The sequence below is a fragment of the Beta vulgaris genome, chromosome 9 (assembly GCF_026745355.1).
Source record: "Beta vulgaris subsp. vulgaris cultivar EL10 chromosome 9, EL10.2, whole genome shotgun sequence".
Classification (NCBI taxonomy): Eukaryota; Viridiplantae; Streptophyta; class Magnoliopsida; order Caryophyllales; family Amaranthaceae; genus Beta; species Beta vulgaris.
In genome coordinates, this window is record NC_079210.1 from 53,075,454 (window position 1) to 53,096,129 (window position 20,676).

The 20,676-nt window shown below is 34.7% G+C and overlaps 3 protein-coding genes across 9 annotated transcripts; all 3 read left to right on the forward strand.

Moving 5' to 3' along the window:
• The first annotated feature begins 1,044 nt into the window (after positions 1–1,044).
• On the forward strand, positions 1,045–3,535 carry LOC104904757 (CASP-like protein 3A1). Of its 2 annotated transcripts, XM_048636735.2 has the most exons (4): positions 1,045–1,414; positions 1,514–1,554; positions 2,347–2,482; positions 3,078–3,535. In XM_048636735.2, the coding sequence occupies exons 1-4, from the start codon at positions 1,256–1,258 to the stop codon at positions 3,291–3,293; spliced, it is 552 nt and encodes a 183-aa protein (XP_048492692.1). In that variant the 5' UTR covers positions 1,045–1,255; the 3' UTR covers positions 3,294–3,535. The 2 variants fall into 2 exon arrangements, with proteins under 2 accessions (XP_048492692.1, XP_010691430.1); XM_010693128.4 differs by having other exon boundaries at positions 1,049–1,554.
• A 3,787-nt stretch (positions 3,536–7,322) lies between these two features.
• LOC104904758 (probable inactive ATP-dependent zinc metalloprotease FTSHI 2, chloroplastic) lies at positions 7,323–15,980 on the forward strand. Of its 6 annotated transcripts, none has more exons than XM_010693131.3 (12): positions 7,324–8,899; positions 9,268–9,440; positions 9,761–9,862; positions 9,962–10,126; positions 10,282–10,422; positions 11,317–11,475; positions 11,575–11,660; positions 12,142–12,220; positions 14,163–14,285; positions 14,474–14,530; positions 14,607–14,854; positions 15,442–15,980. In XM_010693131.3, the coding sequence occupies exons 1-11, from the start codon at positions 7,585–7,587 to the stop codon at positions 14,817–14,819; spliced, it is 2,613 nt and encodes an 870-aa protein (XP_010691433.1). In that variant the 5' UTR covers positions 7,324–7,584; the 3' UTR covers positions 14,820–14,854; positions 15,442–15,980. The 6 variants fall into 6 exon arrangements, with proteins under 6 accessions (XP_048492131.1, XP_010691433.1, XP_057247805.1 ...); XM_057391822.1 differs by having other exon boundaries at positions 15,630–15,980; XM_048636173.2 differs by lacking the exon at positions 15,442–15,980 and adding an exon at positions 14,955–15,399.
• Positions 15,981–17,066: 1,086 nt separating this feature from the next.
• LOC104904760 (early nodulin-like protein 7) lies at positions 17,067–19,337 on the forward strand. Its single transcript, XM_010693133.3, has 2 exons — positions 17,067–17,538; positions 18,916–19,337. The coding sequence occupies exons 1-2, from the start codon at positions 17,349–17,351 to the stop codon at positions 19,272–19,274; spliced, it is 549 nt and encodes a 182-aa protein (XP_010691435.1). The 5' UTR covers positions 17,067–17,348; the 3' UTR covers positions 19,275–19,337.
• Positions 19,338–20,676: the final 1,339 nt, after the last annotated feature.

Here is a 20,676-nt window from a genome sequence, read left to right on the forward strand (position 1 = left end):
GACACAATTTGATGAAAAATATAAAACGACAATATTGTTTTGTTAGTTCTAATCGAATAAGCCTATTTTTCGTAAATCTGTTGTTCATATCCTTTTTCTTTTTCAAGCTATAGTCTTTTCAATATAAAGAGAATGTTTCAATTATAAAATTCTTAGTTAACTCATGATTGAAAGATAAAAATTACTCCCTCCATTTTTCGATATAGATTTCATATCTTTTGAACATAAATATAAAAGAGGAATTGTAAGTGAGACCTTATTTATATTAAATCATAATTAAAAAATAAAGTTAGTACACTATCATTAATGGTTTATTAAGGAGAAAGAATGTAGGCAACTTTACAAAGTCATCTTGTTTATGAAGAAGTGGGTAATATAATAAAAGATAAAAGCTAAATAATATTTTAGTTGGTGAACTCATACCAAGTAAGAAATTGGAAATATATTTAGAACAAAAATAAATTAAAAAAAATGAGAATTCTATTTAAAAACGGATGGAGTAGATAGTTAAATATTACTTTATATTTATATTTTAGAATATGAATTATAGAATATTTTTGTAAATGCAATTATTCGATCATCACTCTCTCTATTTCACATTTAAATATTTAGATTAGATGTTTAGCGAGAATATTTATAGTACACATGGGTGTACCATGCTCATGGTACACCCAAGACTGTTTTCTCCAAATGAGCAAAAGGAACGAATGAGCAAATGAACTAAATGAATGAATGAACAAAATGAACAAATGAGCAAACATTTTTACTCATTTAATAAAATGAGCAAACACTTTTATTACAAAATAAGCAATTGAGTAAATGAGCAAAATTGCCGAGATGAGCAAATTTGGTGTCAAATAAACACCTGAAATTCTAATTTATTACAAAAATACCCCTGAATATACTATACAAATGTTGCACTTATTTAAAAACGGAGGAAATAGATAGCTAGTTAAAATTTGGCCAAATACTCATATGCCGGCCAGCGGCCATGCTATATCATTATTATAAAGTCATGCATGCCTACTTTTCATGAAAGGAGACTAGAAATAGTGCCTCCCTTTCTCAGTTTTTCTCCACTTCAGTTTGTCCTTTCAAACATAGAAACCCCGGGAACCCCAATGCAAACACACTGTCCTTATTACCCCATGAAAACATAGTAATATAGATTAAAACACAACAAAGACACACATTTCCAAATTTCAAAAATCCCCCATTTTTCAACTAAACATATATAGTATAAACTTCAACCTTAATGGGTGAAGTTGTGTTAGAGGGAAAAACTCCGGCGATCCAACCACCGGTGGCGGCGGCAGAAGCGTCGGAGACAGGGACTATGAGTGGGCCGTTAGTGTCTGCTCCGGCGTATCTGATAAGCCGGAAAGTTAGGCCAGCAACCATTGATGGAGTTCATGTAATATTAAGGCTTGTTTGTTTAATGACTTGTGTTGTAGGACTTAGTTTAATGGTGACTGCAAAACAATCATCAACTCTTTCTCTTTATGGCTTTCAGCTCCCTGTTTATGCTCACTGGTCTTATTCTGACTCCTTTGAGTACGTCAATATCTTCTCTCTCTCTTTTTTTTAATAGCTTTGCCTTAATTTGATACCTTTTGTACTACTTTCGTTTAAGGAAAAAGCAAAAGTAGAAAGTGTTGCGAGTAATTAATTATTTTTCTTTAAGGAAAGTGTTGCAAGTAAAAAAAACGGAGGAAGTATACAATTATAATTTGAATTTGGATACTTGAGAATTTGAGATGTTTTTTATTGGACAAATCTCGAAGATGAACTGAATGTCTTTTTTTTTTCAAGTTAGGTAATTCTAATAAGATTTTGTGTGTCGTGGGGAATTTTTTTGGGTACATTGTGGTGTTCCAGGTCTGATTAATTTCAATTTTGAGTCACATTTTTGTGTTAAATCTTGCATGGACCTTAAGTAAATTATGGGTTTGGTTAAGTTGGGTTTTTTTATTTGTCATGGAATGATGTTCAAAACTTATAATTTTGCTCACCCCATGATCTAAGGGTCTGTTCTTCTCAGCTTATTTTCAGTTCAATTCAGTTCAGTTCAACTTTGGACATTATTTTTACTCTCACATATCAGTATTCATTTCAGTTCGATTCAGTTAAGCTGTTTTATGTCGAAGAGAACAGACCCTAAAAAGAGTGTTGACAGATCTGTACAATGAATTATAGGATAAATTAGTTAGTTCAACTTGTGTGACTAAGTTGATATGTATGAATTAGCTGAATTTTGTTCAATGTTTAAGCATTGATGATTGAACATATGAAACATGTGAATAATCTTTTTGTCAGAATTTATCTGAACTTGGGGTTGTTATACAGGTATCTGGTTGGAGTTTCAGGAGCAGTTGTGGCTCACTCTTTACTTCAGTTGCTAATTAGTGCGTCGAGGTTGCGAAGGAAAGCTCTTGTTATTCCTTCTCAGAGATATGCATGGGTTATCTATGCTGGTGATCAGGTGAAGTGTTTGTTTGTCTATGATCATCTACAATGTGTTATACCTTCTCTTTCGAAACGAATGAATTCGAAAATGCATCTATGTTGCGTGAAAGATATTAATGTTTTTATGTGTCATGAAGTTTTTGCCTCTAATTGCCTTCCATGAAAGGCATCACTTCTGTTAAGCTTTAGGAATTCCTAATTGAAAGATGTGTCCTGATGATTGTAGTCAGGTAATTAGGAGGATAGTATGTAAATTCCCAAGCTTAACGCAGTCTGTTAATTAACGGCTTGTTTGGTAGGCGGTAAATTGCTAAGAGTTTACATATAGGACAGTTTTTTTGCCTTGTTAGTTGCCTAAAGTAGTTAGACAAATAAACTTGTTTTGCTTGTCGAGTTATAGATTGTTGCGAATTAGTGCCCAATATAGATGCTTTTGGTGGGTTCATAGATTGATCTGCGACAGATTGACATTTTATTTAGTGTGGATGCGAACTACTTTAGCTGGTGAAATTATATGGGGCAAAGGACTTGATTTGTTCATGGCAGCAGATTATAATCTTATAAGAAAATGCTGAATCTTTTTTGCCTTGTATGATTTTCTTGTGAGGCAGATTTTTGCATATGCACTGATGAGTGCAGGCTCAGCAGCCTCAGGGGTGACTAGCCTGAACCGAACAGGAATCCGACACACAGCATTGCCCAATTTCTGCAAGCCCTTGCACGCCTTCTGTAATCGAGTTGCTGCCTCCATCGCGCTCACCTTCTTGAGTTGCTTCTTGCTTGCTGCCTCTGCTGTTCTTGATGTTATTTGGTTAACTTGTTACTGATTTTTAACTGATCTAGAACCTATTCCTGCTATATATCCTTGTGAATAACAAGGTTCTCTGGAGATGTATTCTGGTGATCAATCCATTAGACTCGATTCCTCGAGTGAGATTTGTAAATGTTGGAAATTGGAAGTAACATCTTGATTGAATGATTGAATCATCTTAAAATCCTATTTTGAGAAATTGAAGCATATAGTAGTTCATCAAAGAACTGTGGCTAAAGCTTCATTTTTATTTATTTATCATGAATGTATGGAACAATATTGTACTTGTAAATGTCATTGTGCTCATGAAATTGGAAGAAGGGAGGAGGCAAGGAGTTCAATTGAAGCGGAGAAGCCCCCACGCGGTTAAGCAACCGAAATAGAAGCTCAAAATACTAAGCACATAAGTTCAAAGTTGCCATAACTGTTGGTATATGATCTGATTTATTGAAGGCAATAAGTTCCAAGTTTACTCTCCTAAACAATCAAACAAGCATGTCAATCATCGTAACATATGCCTTTGTGTTATTGTGTAGTTGGAGTTTGCTTTACTCATCATGAGTTTTAAGGGAAGGGACTTTACTGGGAGATTAGTCAAGTACTGCAAGAAATTCAGCTTCAAGTACATATATACACTCTCTAAATTGCCACTAAGCCTACCAAAACCTTGAATTAAGATGCGCTCTATTTACTTTTCTCCCATATGCATTTCCAATGTTTGATTTCAGAAATGGACCATCAATTTTTTTCTATAAACGAAAAGGATCGCGTTTCAGGACAGTATCACCTAATTGTTTAGGTTATTAGTTATAATCACATAATTGATAATACTCATCCCTTGTAAACATCCAGCCAAGTAAAAGCTTTTTTCTTAATACACATCCTCAAATCTCTCCTAATCTCCCCTAAACAATCTCTAATTATCTAATTATGGCTTTTCCTTAGGTATATAGAAAAATTACTACTGCTTACTAGGCAAATGAAACTAGCCTATCCTTTGTTTCCAGGCATGAGCATATTTTTGTGTGATTTGTGGGAATGTATGTGATTGAAAAAGGCCAACGTATTTTTGAAAAAAAAGACATAATAAACCTTGTTGAATTTTATAAATAATATACTCCCTCCGTCCCATAATATAGTGTTTGTTTCTTTTTTACACGGTCTTCAAGACGTAACTTTGATCTTTAATATCTTCAATTCTGTAGTAATAAAAAAATATAAAAATTTGATATTATAAAACTAACGAATCTAACAAGATCTCACATGAATATGTTTTTTATATATATACAAATGAGAATATTCAGTCAAAGATTTTAAAGTTTGACCCAACAAAAATGAGTAAGCATTATATTATGGGACGGAAAGAATAATTATGGGACCATTAAAGAAACATAATTCGTCCTAGATATGAAACCCGCGATTCCTAAAAGGATACCCAACTATTTTGCTCACCCTTAACATCAACTTATCAGGGGTGGAATTTGGTTAAATTACTCTACAATAGATGACATAGTAAATTAGTAATATTGCCATATTGGACAAGCCACATGTGACTTGTGAGTAGAACGAGCAATTGGGTTGGGTCATATGAAAACGCGTCATTTTAGATCTATTTTACTTTCGCATCAGTTTCAGGTTGGTTCGCGACTGGTCATGTTTTAATTTTAATTTGATTCTTTTTAGGGTCCGTTTGGTTGGAAATATTTTAGGTTTGGAAACGGATTGAGGTAACACACTCCCTTATTTTATGTTTGGTTGGGTTATCCATTTTTTTCACTCCCTTACTAGCCCAATTTTGATTCCCCCCATCTTGAAACCCTCCTCACACCATAGGAAACAAAAAGTAAGGGAGTCATTAGGCCAATGATTCCATTCCTACATCAAAACAAACAAGTGTCTAAAGTAACACATTCCATTTCCATTCCATCCTTTCATCCCATTCCATTCCCTTTCCATTTCTTATTTTGAACCAAACGACCCCTTAGTAGATCGGGTCAGTTAGAGTATTAGGTTTGGATTTTGAGTATATTTGGTCAGCTTCAATATGATCAGGTGGATATTGGGTCTATCATCCTTTGAAAATTCATGTGTTTTGGAGTATGTGTTTACATCGAGTCATTAAGGATCCGTTTGGTTGGAAATATTTTAGGCTTGGAAACGGATTGAGGTAACACACTCCCTTATTTTATGTTTGGTTGGGTTATCCATTTTTTTACTCCCTTACTAGCCCAATTTTGATTCCCCCATCTTGAAACCCTCCTCACACCATAGGAAACAAAAAGTAAGGGAGTCATTAGGCCAATGATTCCATTCCTACATCAAAACAAACAAGTGTCTAAAGTAACACATTCCATTTCCATTCCATCCTTTCATTCCATTCCATTCCCTTTCCATTTCTTATTTTGAACCAAACGACCCCTTAGTAGATCGGGTCAGTTCGAGTATTAGGTTTGGATTTTGAGTATATTTGGTCAGCTTCAATATGATCAGGTGGATATTGGGTCTATCATCCTTTGAAAATTCATGTGTTTTGGAGTATGTGTTTACATCGAGTCATTGGGTCCGTTTGGTTGTAAATATTTTAGGTTTGGAAACGGATTGAGGTAACACACTCCCTTATTTTATGTTTGGTTGGGTTATCCATTTTTTTCACTCCCTTACTAGCCCAATTTTGATTCCCCCATCTTGAAACCCTCCTCACACCATAGGAAACAAAAAGTAAGGGAGTCATTAGGCCAATGATTCCATTCCTACATCAAAACAAACAAGTGTCTAAAGTAACACATTCCATTTCCATTCCATCCTTTCATCCCATTCCATTCCCTTTCCATTTCTTATTTTGAACCAAACGACCCCTTAGTAGATCGGGTCAGTTAGAGTATTAGGTTTGGATTTTGAGTATATTTGGTCAGCTTCAATATGAGCAGGTGGATATTGGGTCTATCATCCTTTGAAAATTCATGTGTTTTGGAGTATGTGTTTACATCGAGTCATTAAGGGTCCGTTTGGTTGGAAATATTTTAGGCTTGGAAACGGATTGAGGTAACACACTCCCTTATTTTATGTTTGGTTGGGTTATCCATTTTTTTCACTCCCTTACTAGCCCAATTTTGATTCCCCCATCTTGAAACCCTCCTCACACCATAGGAAACAAAAAGTAAGGGAGTCATTAGGCCAATGATTCCATTCCTACATCAAAACAAACAAGTGTCTAAAGTAACACATTCCATTTCCATTCCATCCTTTCATCCCATTCCATTCCCTTTCCATTTCTTATTTTGAACCAAACGACCCCTTAGTAGATCGGGTCAGTTCGAGTATTAGGTTTGGATTTTGAGAATATATTTGGTCAGCTTCAATATGATCAGGTGGATATTGGGTCTATTATCCTTTGAAAATTCATGTGTTTTGGAGTATGTGTTTACATCGAGTCATAAGTGTAGTAATATGCTTAATTATTAAATTTATTACTATTCTTATTAAGAATTTATATTATTTTTATTATTGAAATTATACTTTTTTCTTTCTCGAATTCACGACACTATAAAAATATCTTCAACCCAGCCCAGCCCGAAAAAACGAGGGCTTCCTAATATTTTTTATTTTATTTATTTTTTTTTATTATTATTATCATTATTATTATTACATCATCATCATCATTACTACTAACATTATTAATACAATAGGTTCGTATTATAATATTATTACATTATTAGTTTTTTGAGAATTACTTCAGTTGTTATCTTCCATTTATCCACTTTTTTTTTCCAACTTTTCTCAAACTCTTTTTTGACATTAATGTTTTAATGAAATAGCTCGAATAAATCAAATTTGAGTTATCTCGCATTGGATCAATTTAGGTATCATGTTACTTTCTATCCACGTTAAATCTATTTAAATCACTATAGGTATTAGGTCAAGTTAATTTCGATTCGATTTCAGTTTAGTTCAATTTATGCCAAGTCTTGGTTGGGTCTCACATCGGATAAATCGATTCGGGTATTCAATCAACTTAGCTGGGTTTACTTGTGTTTGTGTTGTAAGTGGATATCTCCTTACAGGCCCTCTCCAATTACTCTCCTATTTCTCCCATATCCATATTCTCATCAAATAGTATAATTCTTCCCTTGAGCTAATGAAATCCTTCTTAAAACTTCAAATTCATCACTAAAATTATAACTACTCTAGTCTCTAACTAAGCATGTTGCAGCAATTCACTAATTTTAGTGGCGCCTCAATCAAGTTTGTCTCTCTCCTCTCTAAATTTTCTTTCTTTGTTATTTATCAGTTGTTGTAGTTTTAATTTCATGGCTTCTCTTCAAAATTCATTTCACTTGTTTAATAACCCATTAAAATCTTATAAACATAGTTACCCATTTCGTAAAATCCCACAAATTTCATGTAAATTGTCCAAAAACTTACAAGATGATGATGAGAACAAAAAGAGCAATGATAATAGATTAGAACTGCTTAAATTGTCTGTCACTCTAACAGTGATATCAACTGCGCTGCCACAACCAGCAGTGGCAGCAAAAGTTGCTGAAAAGAAGCGTAGTGCTAAGAAAACAACACAACTTTGGACCCCACAACAGTTGAAATCATGGTCACAAGGTTTGCCTGTAGTTAGGGATAGGTTACCCTATACTGATGTATTGAATTTGATGGAGGAGGGTAAGCTTAAGCATATAGTTAAGCCTCCGAATGCGGCGTTGAGGCGAAAAGCTGAGTGGGTTTTGGTTGTGTTGGATGATACTAGGGTTTTAAGGACTGTGTTACCCTCTTTTGAGGGTAATCCTAAGTTTTGGGATAGATGGGATGAATTGAGTATTGGATCCTTTTGTGTTAATGCATATAGTCCGCCGGTTAAGAATCCAGATCTTCCTACCCCGTATATGGGTTTCTTGTCGAGGATACCCATTCAGGTGGCTTCTTCGTTTTTTAAATCGAAGCCTCAATCAAAGAAGGCTTTAGAGTTGAAGAAGATGAGGGAGGAGTTGAAGAGGCAGAGGGAAGAGGATTTGAAGAACATGAGGGAGAATAGGGAGATAATGGAGAAGGCGATGAAACAGCAGAAAAGGATGCAGGACAGAGAAAAGAGAAGGGAGTTGCAGAAGATTAATTATGAAAAGTCTTTGCTTCAGGCGAGGGACAATTATGAGTATATGGGATCTGTTTGGAATACTTTGGCTAAGGACTCCAATGTGACTACTTGCATTGGGCTTGTGTTCTTTATCTTATTCTACCGAACGGTTGTTCTTGGGTATAAACGGCAGAGGAAGGATTATGAGGATAGACTGAAGATTGAAAAAGCTGATGCTGAGGAAAGGAAAAAGATGAGGGAGCTAGAGTGGACAATGCAAGGAAGGGAAGGTGAAGAAGATGAACAAGAGGTGGAGGGTGGTGAAAAGACTCCTTACATGAAGATGGCTTCGCAGTTCATGAAGTCTGGTGCTCGCGTTCGTCGAGCACGCCACCAAAGACCGCCTCAATTTTTGGAGAGAGATGTGGATGTGAAGTTTGCAGATGTTGCTGGGCTTGGTAAAATACGACTTGAGCTGGAAGAGATTGTTAAATTTTTCACACATGCAGAAATGTATCGCAGAAGAGGAGTGAAGATACCAGGTCCGACAATCTGCAAAATTGTCTTATGTCTCTATTAATATATTTACCTAAAATTGTCTTATTATGTTTTTGTTATTCCAGTCTCCTCTTGGGAAAAGAGCTATCTTTCATTAAGCATCCTTGTGTGGTGATGGTCAAATCATCTTTCATAACTTTGTACAGTTGCTACAAAACGTCTTTACCATTTATTACTGTGGACAATTATTATGATGATGCATCAATGGAGGGATATTAGAATCACAAGTTATCGACCAAGTTGTTAATAAAACCTCAAAGAACCAGATGAAAAAAATTTGGTTGAGTCAATATAGTGCTTCAATTGTCTTTTGTGTTGAGTGTCAATAACGTGTTGCATCATCATATTAAAGGTGGAATTCTTCTCTGTGGACCTCCTGGAGTTGGGAAGACACTGTTAGCGAAAGCTGTGGCTGGTGAAGCTGGTGTAAACTTCTTTTCTATTTCTGCTTCTCAATTTGTGGAGATATATGTTGGTGTTGGTGCTTCTCGTGTGCGAGCACTTTACCAAGAAGCAAAAGATAATGTAAGCAGTATTTTGCTACTTACAGGCATATGTTGTCAAATTAGAAATGTCCTTTTTTCTCTGAAATCTACATCTCTTGATAATCTTTTGATGCATGTGAAAACTTGCTCGAAACATGTTCAGCATTGGCAATTTTCACTCTTTTCTGTTATTACAAATTTCGAAATCTCCGCCGCTGAATTTTTGTGGAGGTCTCGCCGCTGATTTTTGTGGAGGTCCTCATCAGTTCTGTTTTGTATGTATTGTTTCTTTATTTCGTGAGCAAGAGACTGAAAGATGAGCTAATAATATCATGTCTTCAATGATTTGCACTTGGATAGGCTCCATCTGTTGTCTTCATTGATGAATTGGATGCTGTTGGGAGGGAGCGTGGCCTCATAAAGGGTTCAGGTGGACAAGAACGTGATGCTACATTAAATCAGGTTTCTGTGATGTCCTGCCCCATTTGAATCATCTGTTGAAGGAGAGAAATGAGAGATATCATGATATAAGGTGTTTATTGTCTTGTTTATCAACCGCAGCTCCTTGTGTCCTTGGATGGGTTTGAAGGTAAAGGGGAAGTGATAACTATTGCTTCAACCAATAGACCAGACATTTTAGATCCAGCACTTGTCAGGCCGGGTAGGTTTGACAGGAAGATACATATACCTAACCCTAGCCTTCAAGGGCGTATCGAAATTCTGAAGGTGCGTCAGCTTCACCTTTATTTTCATTCAAAATTTAGACATTGTCACCAATTCACCATATGTTATACAGTTATAGTATTACTTGCTTCTCGCCCTCTTGGACTAACCTTTTCCTAATAATCTACTTACTATTCCTGCGTGTCTTCTTGGCTTAGGTTCATGCTCGCAAGAAACCTATGGCTGAGGATGTTGACTATATGGCTGTTGCTAGTATGACTGATGGTATGGTAGGGGCAGAGCTTGCAAATATCATTGAGGTTGCTGCTATCACTATGTTACGTGATAACAGAAGTGAGGTAATTTTATTCTTAAAAGCATTGGACTTTGATGATTTTGTCAAGCCTGTGATAATGCTTGCTAGTGAAAGACTGCAGAAGTGGGAACAAATTTCAGTTCTTTTCTGAAACATTATTTAAAATGACATACTGAAGATCTCAAATATTAAGGTGATAATTTTTGCATGACTGGTATAGAAGTTTTAAAGAATCTAACACAAAAGGGAAATAGCCTGCAGGCGCTGCACTATTTCTTTCTTGAGAGACTCCTTGCTATAATTGATCCAACCCAGGAACCTAATTGAAGCATGCTTTGACATCTTGATCTTTCAATATGAATTTAATCTAAAGCAGATATCATAAGATCTCTGTAAGATTTCTTAGATTGGATTTGAGCAAGGAAGCTATGTTAATCATCCTTAACTCTTTAAATTTCAAATTCTGTTGCTGAGTGAATATGAAAACACAATATTTGAGACAAAATAGAATACAACCACAACAGTGATTCTGAAGCTAAAGCAATGTAACTTAAAAAAGATTCTGAGCATCTTTTGCCTTTAGAAATTACATTGTTTGTTATTCTCTTTGTTTCAGCATGTTCAATAATCTATATACATTATCTCTTGATAATTCTTGGAATTCTCTATGTAAGCAGTCATCAAACTTCATTGGAATTTACTTCATATGCCAACTATTACCCCTAGTATTCATCATTTATTCAGATGAATGGGAAACATAGCAGTAAAGCAAATACATCTCACGTTTATATATCCAAAGTGCACTGACGAAGCTGACATGATTGACCTGATTGGCTGATTGCACCTCTCTCAGTAACCACCATTGAAAAGCTACCAAGGTAGAAGTAGATCACTACTGTCTCTGAAATCATCTCATAATTTTCTTTGCGGTGTGCAGATAACAACAGATGACTTATTACAAGCTGCTCAGTTGGAAGAAAGAGGAATGCTTGACAGGAAGGAGAGGAGTCTTGAAATGTGGAAGCGAATAGCTCTTAATGAAGCAGCACAAGCTGTAGCAGCTGTGAACTTTCCTGATCTTAGAAATATAGAATTTGTATGATCATTTTGTATTTTTTCTTTCAAATTTTGTGCTAATTGATGAAGTTATCTCTGTAAGGATACCAAATTCAAATTTCTTTTGTTTATTGGGCAGCTGAATATTGCTCCGAGGGCTGGTAGGGAACTCGGTTATGTTCGTTCTAAATTGGATCCTATCAAATATAAGGAAGGAATGCTAAGGTATATTCCTCACCCTACTTCTTTTTCCAGTCCTTTTCTGTTTTGAGACTTACAACGACAGAACAGCCTATGTGGATCTTGCTGCTGGTAAGGACAGATTGTGTAGCCTTATACGAGGCTGTTTCCGAGATTTCTCATAAAACAGGTTTAGGTGACAGAAATCAGTAAGCAGAAGTAGCAACAAAACTGTATTAGTGTTGTGGTAGAAGTCATAGAGTCTAGCGCACTTACTATAACTAACCGAACTACAAAAGCCAGAGAAGGGACCTCCTGTCTTAAGTTGACATCCAAAATTTAGTACTCATGCCTTTTGCGCATTTATCTGAACCTCACAAGCAAGCAGATGTTATAGCTTATTGAGACATCTGGCTGACTATATCCATATTACATGGTGTCTTAAGAAATAAGATGCATATAGCTGCTAGAGTTTTCATCTGCACTTATAGAACTACTCATCTTCTCTATTGTCTTCTATATGCAGCCGGCAGTCCCTTTTGGATCATATTTCAGTTCAGCTAGCATCTCGAGCAGCTGATGAGCTATGGTATGGTGAAGACCAGGTGAGGAAAAATCAGCATGCCTTGTCCTATGTCTTGGAGATATGAAAACTCAAAATTATTCCCTTGTATCTTTAGGGATTGGAAGCTTCAGTCTGTAGATTGCTAATTCTGCTACCCATTTTGCTCCCTTTTTGTCAAATGTTTATTTCTGGATATTTTTCTTTGGCTTGATAGTTCTTGCCATCCGTATATTTTTGCTTTTTATTTCCCTTGCAAAGTTTGATATTTATCTTCCATTTGGATCCCATTTTTTTCGGAAAGGGTAAATTGTCAATTATTGCCTACTCAATATTTCACTTTGTGACTAATAGCCTTTTCAGAATTAATGCAAACACTTCACATCTACTATTGCTGCCTCCTAGATTCTGATGTTTTTATTTCTTTTTTTTTTTTGGGTAAGGTGGTGGTTTTTTTTTGGGGGTGGGGGGGGGGGTGATGAGGGAACTACTTGTAACCTTGACAATTACAATACACATTATGAGTCATTTTTGAGCAAAAAAATCCACCGGAATCCGCCAAAAGGTAGCAATAGGAATTATTAAGTACTTGAAAGTCTAGTAATTTACCACCTTCTTTTGAGAAGGATATAAGTCACCGTGTGACCTATTGAATAGGTAGAAATTGACATGTCGACATTTCCGTTTGAATTGTTGTCCATCTTAAGTTGCAATAAGGCTTATTAGCCTTACCCCTGTATTAGCAGTACACCTTTTCTGCTTGGCCTTTGATCCAAAAGACGACTGACTGGCCTATTGCTTGACAGTTGATAAGAAGTAATGTCAACTTAGACATTTCATATAGTTCATCGTGCTTATAGTTAAATTGTCTTCTATTAGGGACTCATGTACTTTCTTTATTTAAAACAATTGTTAAAGCGGCTTGTTTGAAGCATCACAGTTAAGTTCAGCAACCACATAAAGTCATTGTGTCTGCACACGTGTGATCCCCGGTGGCTGGTTGGGTGACTGATAATGACGCCTGAAGTCCCTATATTACTTTGATTGACAAATGTTTCTGATATCAGTGATTGGACAATTCTTAGGTGCATCTTATAAATGTAGCGTTTACTTCCTGGTGATGCCAATCATGGGGGACTTGCTTCTGGCCATGAAATTTTAAACTCTGAATACTCTAAATTGCAATGTTGTCCTAAGATTCTAAGAATAGAAAATGTTCAGGAATATAGTTCTGTGTTATGGTTAAGCCTTTCTCCAATATACTTATTGATTACATGTGAAACATGGAATTTTTTCGAAGATGGTGCTTGAAAAGTGATGGGTCCTTGGAGTCACTAGGATATTAGTATTTTACTTCCTGGTGATGCCAATCATGGGGGACTTGCTTCTGGCCATGTAATTTTAAACTCTGAATACTCTAAATTGCAATGTTGTCCTAAGATTCTAAGAATAGAAAATGTTCAGGAATATAGTTCTGTGTTATGGTTAAGCCTTTCTCCAATATACTTATTGATTACATGTGAAACATGGAATTTTTTCGAAGATGGTGCTTGGAAAGTGATGGGTCCTTGGAGTCACTAGGATATTAGTTTTTGAGCTATTGAGAAAAAGTTGTACTCAAATACTCTGTAGTCTTAATTATGTTTTTATTTTCTTCTTGGACAACTCATTTCTGTGCATCCGACTATTGTTAATATGTGGTGGTGCATTAATCCTCCTTTATTTGGTTTTCCTCATTTGCTGGTGTAATCAAATAGCCGACCAGGGTAAACTTGTGTACATCTGAGCAAAAATAAGAAAATGTAAATGAAGGCAAAGGAATGATGTGGTAGAGAATTAATTTCAGCCTTTGGCGTTGGGTACACTATATTCTGCTCAGTGCCTGCATGTTAATTTATGAATTTTTGCTTCTGCCTGCGTTACCATTTACTTGGCCCTATATGAAATTCTTTAGATATGACTAAAATTGCTCTGAACTCTTGCAGTTGAGCACGATATGGGCTGAAACAGCTGATAATGCTCGATCGGCAGCTCGAAGTTTTGTTCTTGGTGGCCTATCTGAGAAACATCATGGTTTAAACAACTTCTGGACTGCTGAGAAAATTGATGTATGCATTCCTAACAGGTGCTTTTTGTTTTTGCATTTGTAGCTCAGTTTCTGGCAGTGTATGCTGAACCCCCCCCCCCCCCAAAAAAAATGAGGCCCGTTCGAAACTTCTAGTCTGAACTTGCGTATTCCTAATTTCGTATGTGTATTAATGGTATTCAGTACTATTTTGCAATCTAATATTACCAGGATATCGATCTGGAGGCTCAAAGGATTGTCAACCTGTGTTATGAACGTGTGAAAAAGGTATATAATTGTAATATAAGAGTGTGACGATGTATCTGTTGTCTGCTTCTATTGTTTGACCATCATCCCCTATTAGATATTGCAACAAAATCGGAAGCTTGTGGATATTTTGGTTGAAGAATTACTGAAGAAGAAAACTTTGTTGAAGAAAGAATTGTTTGACCTGGTTGAGATGCATGGGTGTTTTGAACCTGATCCTCCGAGTATTCTTGACATCAGAGCTGAGAAACGTAAGCAGTTCCAACAAGTGGTAACGAATCAGAAAGCTGTTATTGCAAGCAATGTTTAAGCGAAAAATTCAGTGGATCTTCTGTCTCCTTTCAGGTGACTATTCTTTTCTTTTGTCATCTTGGAATTTCCATCGTTTCCTCTGGACGTTTCTTTTTTGTAAGAGTTAATTGGAAACATCTTCTTTATTTTTTAGCAATGAAGCTAAGTACATCCGACCTCCCTTTTCACTCTCAAGCTGAAAGTGTTTTTGAGTAATTCTTTGTTATACTTAACAGTAAACAGGATATCTGATCTTGCCAAAATGATGATGATGCCTTGTTAGCACAACCTGTAGATTAAACTTCTGAGATTTATATTTTTGTACATATGATTTTTGTATTTTGTACCAGCTCGCTTATTCTTTTTTTTTAGAAAATCAATTACAGAAAAGCAATAGAAGTATAGAACATCAAACCTCTTTCTAAAAAGATTGCTAACTTTTCCTTCACATCTCAGTTTACTTGTATTGGATATGTAAGATGAAGAAATATAGCATTTTAGTGAATAATCATTTATGTTTTATGAATACTATGCTTGAAGTAGACATTTCATGAAGCCATTGCATTATGTTTGCACTGTGTTGTGCAAAGTTGGCCAAATTGTGTGATTTAAGTAGTTTTTTTTTCATTTTCGTTGTACAGCCCGTTTAACAGCCTCCCACCCCTCACCCTTCCCTCTCTTGGCAGGATTTAGAGGGTAAGGAGGTGATGTCAAAGTGTCGTCTCTTGCTAGTTTGCTTGAGCATAGAATATTAGCATTTGATGGTTGGACTCGTTCAGATTGATGGAGAATGCTTGTTCGCTTAACCTATATCTCATTGGTTCCATAGTCGTGGAGCAGAAGTCATAATGCACCAACTTTTACTGCAGCTTTGGTTGAGTACGTTTGTCTTGTTCCTAGCTCAGCCTCAAACTCGTGGAATTCTGGTCATATAGAAGATAGATACGGCCGCAGAAGAGACAACGCCACATCTTCCAGTACGCTGATGTTTACCTTTTGTATATGAAATTGTTAGAGCTCTTTAGCTTCACCCCTGTGGAAACATATTGAGGGTTCTTTCCTCTTGTTGCTAGGTTTCCATTGTTGTAAACTCTAGCACAATCATAGAAATCCAACTGAATTCTTTTTCCTCTGTAAGACCAGTTCCGATGTCTTCAATTCAGTTTCGAAGTTTATCTCACTGACAGATGTTGAAGCATATCACAATCTTTCCCCTCACTTTATATGATTACTGTCCCGAAAGTTGTGATAAACGAATCCGGTTGTATGATGTTCATCATGCTCACGAAATAACGTGCAGTTCGAATATTAATCTGTGATATGGTTTGTGCAATGGAACCTGCGGCGACTGGCCAGGAGCCTTTTGTTCAACCAGCTTCACTTTTGGGAAGGCTAGCTTGTTTGAATGGAATCAATTAAGTTCTATGCATGAATTTTACTCATACATGATGGAGTATTATAGTATCATACATGTAGTAGTTCAAACTGACTTGTGTAACTTGGTCAACAATATGGTTCGTTAAGATAAACTAAGTGATCTATAGAAATAACTCTAAATTTTGTTAGGGTAAAAGATTGGCTTGAGAATATTTAAATTTTTGAAAAAAATATTACCTTCTCTAAATACTTCATCTAATAAAGTTTTTTTTTCCCTTCCAAATGGAGGGAATTTGAAAATTCTATTTTACAAGAGGTGGAAGGAGAAAGTATACGGTTTATAATAACATAGAGAATGAACTATGAATCCAATTGCGTACCTAAACCCACATGATGCACCTATTAAATAAAGAGGAAGTATAGGAATTATAATAACATATTCAATGTATTCTCGCTGTCCATGTTCAAAATTAATATTATAAGTATAAATACGACTAATTTTTTTTTTATCATGCAACTTACATCACATGATTTTCTAATCTTAGAAGCCAAAAAAAATGATCTTAAACTGAAAAATGAAAGTTGGTATTTGACAAAGATGAGAAATCATGTATAATTCTATATAATACATACAATCAAATAGAAGTGTATATCTTAAAAACCTAGTACCTAAAAATTTAAATTTTAGACAACATTAAGCTAAAACTTCATTTTTGACAGTCAAGATGAGCTCCTTTAAATTAGATACATTCTCATTTTCATTGATAAAATTACCGTTATCCCATCTTCAAAAAAAAATAAATCCCGTTATCACAATATTGTAATTTTCAACACTTTTTCATCATATAATTAAAAGTTACGTGAGGGTTTAACAAAATTAGCGAAAATATAGATTCAAAGCACCCACGTTTTTTTCCCAAACAGTCAACAAAAAAATCACCACTAAAATAATAACTTCTATAAAATAAAAAAAAAATAACAATAACTTCTCCCACGTCCCATAAAAAAATCCTAATTTTTCGAGATTATTTCAAACCGTTTTTAACCCGTTAATATTCTTCTTTTTCTTGTTATAAATACAAGCTAGTTTCTTCTATTTTATACACATACATATATTTGTTGTACTTAATAAATTACTCAAGTGAAAGAGAGATTAAGATACTTAATTAAGATGAAGATTAATATGAAATTTGCTTTATTAAGTATTTTGATGATTAGTGTGATGCAATTAGGAGGAGTGAAAGGTTTTAAGAATGTGAAAGTTGGTGGTGCTATAACTTGGAGAGTTCCTGATGGTAATGACACTTCTTTCTATGATCAATGGGCTTCTTCTAAGAGATTTCATGTTGGAGATTCTCTATGTAAGTATTTCTTCTTCTAATAAAATCATATTTTTGTCTTTTATTCATTTGTTTTAAGATGTAACCACGGTTGTATACTTGTACTTTTTTTTAACCGTTAATATCTCTTATAAAAGTTATAACTATTTGATCTGGTTTGATCTTGGAATATTATCCGTGTCTATCTCTTATAAAAGTTATAACTATTTGATCTGGTTTGATCTTGGAATATTATCCGTGTCTTATAGAAAATGGAGGAAGTACTTTTTGGTAATGATATTTGTTTTTAATTGAGTACATTTTTTTTGAAAGAAATTAGTACATACTTTGTTTCTTATTAGATATTTTTGTGTAGAAGAACAAAAGTATCATGTTATTTAGATTTAGGGTTTCATCATTAATCATTAATAATGCTCTCGTAATTATTTTCTATATGTGATGGTTCAGATTCTTTTTATGTATTTGTTTTTGTTTATTACATTTTAAAATGGAAAAAATATCATATGAACATATTGTTTACAATAAATTCAAATACTGTATACACGGGTCAATTTCTCGTTTCCGACACTTTAGAATACTTTCACAGACTTTGAATTTTTGTTTGAAGATATAGTGAATTGAAATGAGACGATAGTTTTTTTTGTTACTTGAAGAAATATTATTCCTCTCAACCTTACTTTTTCGGTTTTTTTTCCTTTCAATATCTTTAAATCTCTCAAAATATATCCTATTCTACTACCAAAACTGTAAATATTGTATTTCTCAATGTTTCCTCCGTGTTTTCTCACTTTTAAAATTTGTGTTTCCCCGTATCTATGAGTCTGTGCCAGTGTCTCGTGTCTATGCATCTTAGATAAATTTTTTTATTTATTATTGTAGAAACTTAATACTTAATTTTAAAAAACTGTAAATTAACTTCGAAGTGTGTGTGCGTCTTATAAAAACAAACTACTCCCTCTGTAAATTAATATAATACTTTGCGATAATAACACTAGTTACAACTTAACCTAGTGTTTAAAACTTTATTATATGTAGTTGAGGTCTCGGGATCAAACCCTATACTATACAATTTCTTAATTTTTTTATTGTACATCGATTAAATGAACTAAAACTCTCTAGGAAGAGTGCCACGTGACACAATTTCTTGTTTTCGCACGCCTTTTAGTATATTTGTATAGATTTTCATGACTGTGAATTGAGAAATATCGTGTATTTAATTCGACTATGGTATGTAAGAGCTAGAAAGCTTGAACCTAGTAGCTTTAGGTTGTAATTTGTCTTTCAATTAGTGCACATTTTAGCGATATCAAAAAAAAAAATTGAGTATGAACCATAGCATGATTTCAATTTCAATGCATCTTGTTATGCCTTAAAAATGTGAAAATATTGATGATGCAGATTTCCAATACAAGAATGACTCAGTTTTAGTAGTGGACAAGTATGGGTACTACCATTGTGACCCAAGCAAAGCCACTGGTTACTTCACTGACGGCAACACAACTATTAAGCTGGAACATTCAGGCCTAACCTACTTCATAAGTGGTAATGCTGAGCATTGCAAGAGTGGTCAGCGGTTGATGGTGGATGTTATGTCTCAACACTCGCCGTCGGTGGCGGCTCCACCAGCGTCTCATGATCACCACGCTCAGTCGCCGACACCGGCTCAGGCACATAACTCAGGCTCACAGATTGGTCCTATGGCTCAAGTATCAGCAACACTAGTAGGGCTAGTTGCTACTTCTTTGGTCTTGGTTTGATTATGTTCTTTTATTAGTTTTGGCTATTTGAACTATGCTAGTTTGCTATTGTTTAGCTAATTTATTATGCAATCAAGATTGTATTGAGTTTGGATTTTGGATTTGTTAGTTTGGTTATAGTGATAAGAATGTTGTTAGAGATACATTTTGATGACATTTGATGTGTTTTGAAGCTCAATTGATAGTTATCTTTACATGCATATTAGGAGTAGTATATTATACGTGGTGGAATCAATCACCTATTAATCCATTAGCTAGTAAGGCATAATTTCTGTTTATGGGGTAAACATCTCATTTTTCTTGAGCTTTTCAAAATTCATATTTAAGTTGTAGATACATTAGATATTGAAGGATTTAGGGTGCGTTCTCTTCAATTTATTGATCCTGAACTGAATTTATTGGAACTTATTAAACCTGATTGGACCTGATTCAACTTATTGGCAAATGGAGTTCTAGTTGCTAGCAATGGGATTAGATGTTAGCAGAAGACTAGTTGTTTATTTTGAAATTTGGAAAAGGTGTTCGATACAAACTACCAACCAACAAGATAATGGTATTATGATAGTATTTCTTTTTGACGAATTACATTTCATATTTTATCATAATGACACTTAAAAATAAAATCTCAAAAAAACCTTTTTCTCTAGTTGATGCATTTCCCATCCACTAATTTAAGAAATTTAACCAAGTGCATACTGGACAACTTTTTTTTGAGGTACTTTTAGAGATTTAACTAAGTGGATACACTTCTAAAAATAGAAAGTAGTGTTTGATGAATAATGTTTAAGATAGCTTTTTTTTTTTGAAAGAATGTTTAAGATAGCTTAGCGAATAGTGATTCACTCATTCAAGTGGTATTTTAAATTAGCTAAAAAAAGATATTTTTGCAAGTGTAGAAAATTTAAGATAGCATACCTCTAGGCCACTACACAACTTCAACTCACACCTATAAATAAATTAGATAAATCTAAATAGGTTAAGGGTCGATAAGATTTTGCTATCATTATGATCACAGTTTAGATCTCGCGACCTCAAACATCATCATTAAAAACTTACGTCAATGATCTAATTAAACATAATCATTACAATCTTAACTTACTATTATATTTGCGATCCTATTAACATTTTTTATATAATAGGGCATTATTAAGGCTCAAAACTCTTCCATCCATTTTTTACTCGCTACATTTTTAATAAATGGATGTCTTTCTTTACTTGCCATATTTCTTTTGGTAAACATGACCTCCAAAAAAGTATCTATATTTCCCCTTGTCTTTGTCATCTTCTTACCTATAACTCTCACATATTTGTCTTTTTTTTTTTACAAAGTTATTGTCCCCACTCCCCACTACAGTTTTTCGTCTTTCCTTAATACTGGAGCTCATAACACTGCAGCAATTAG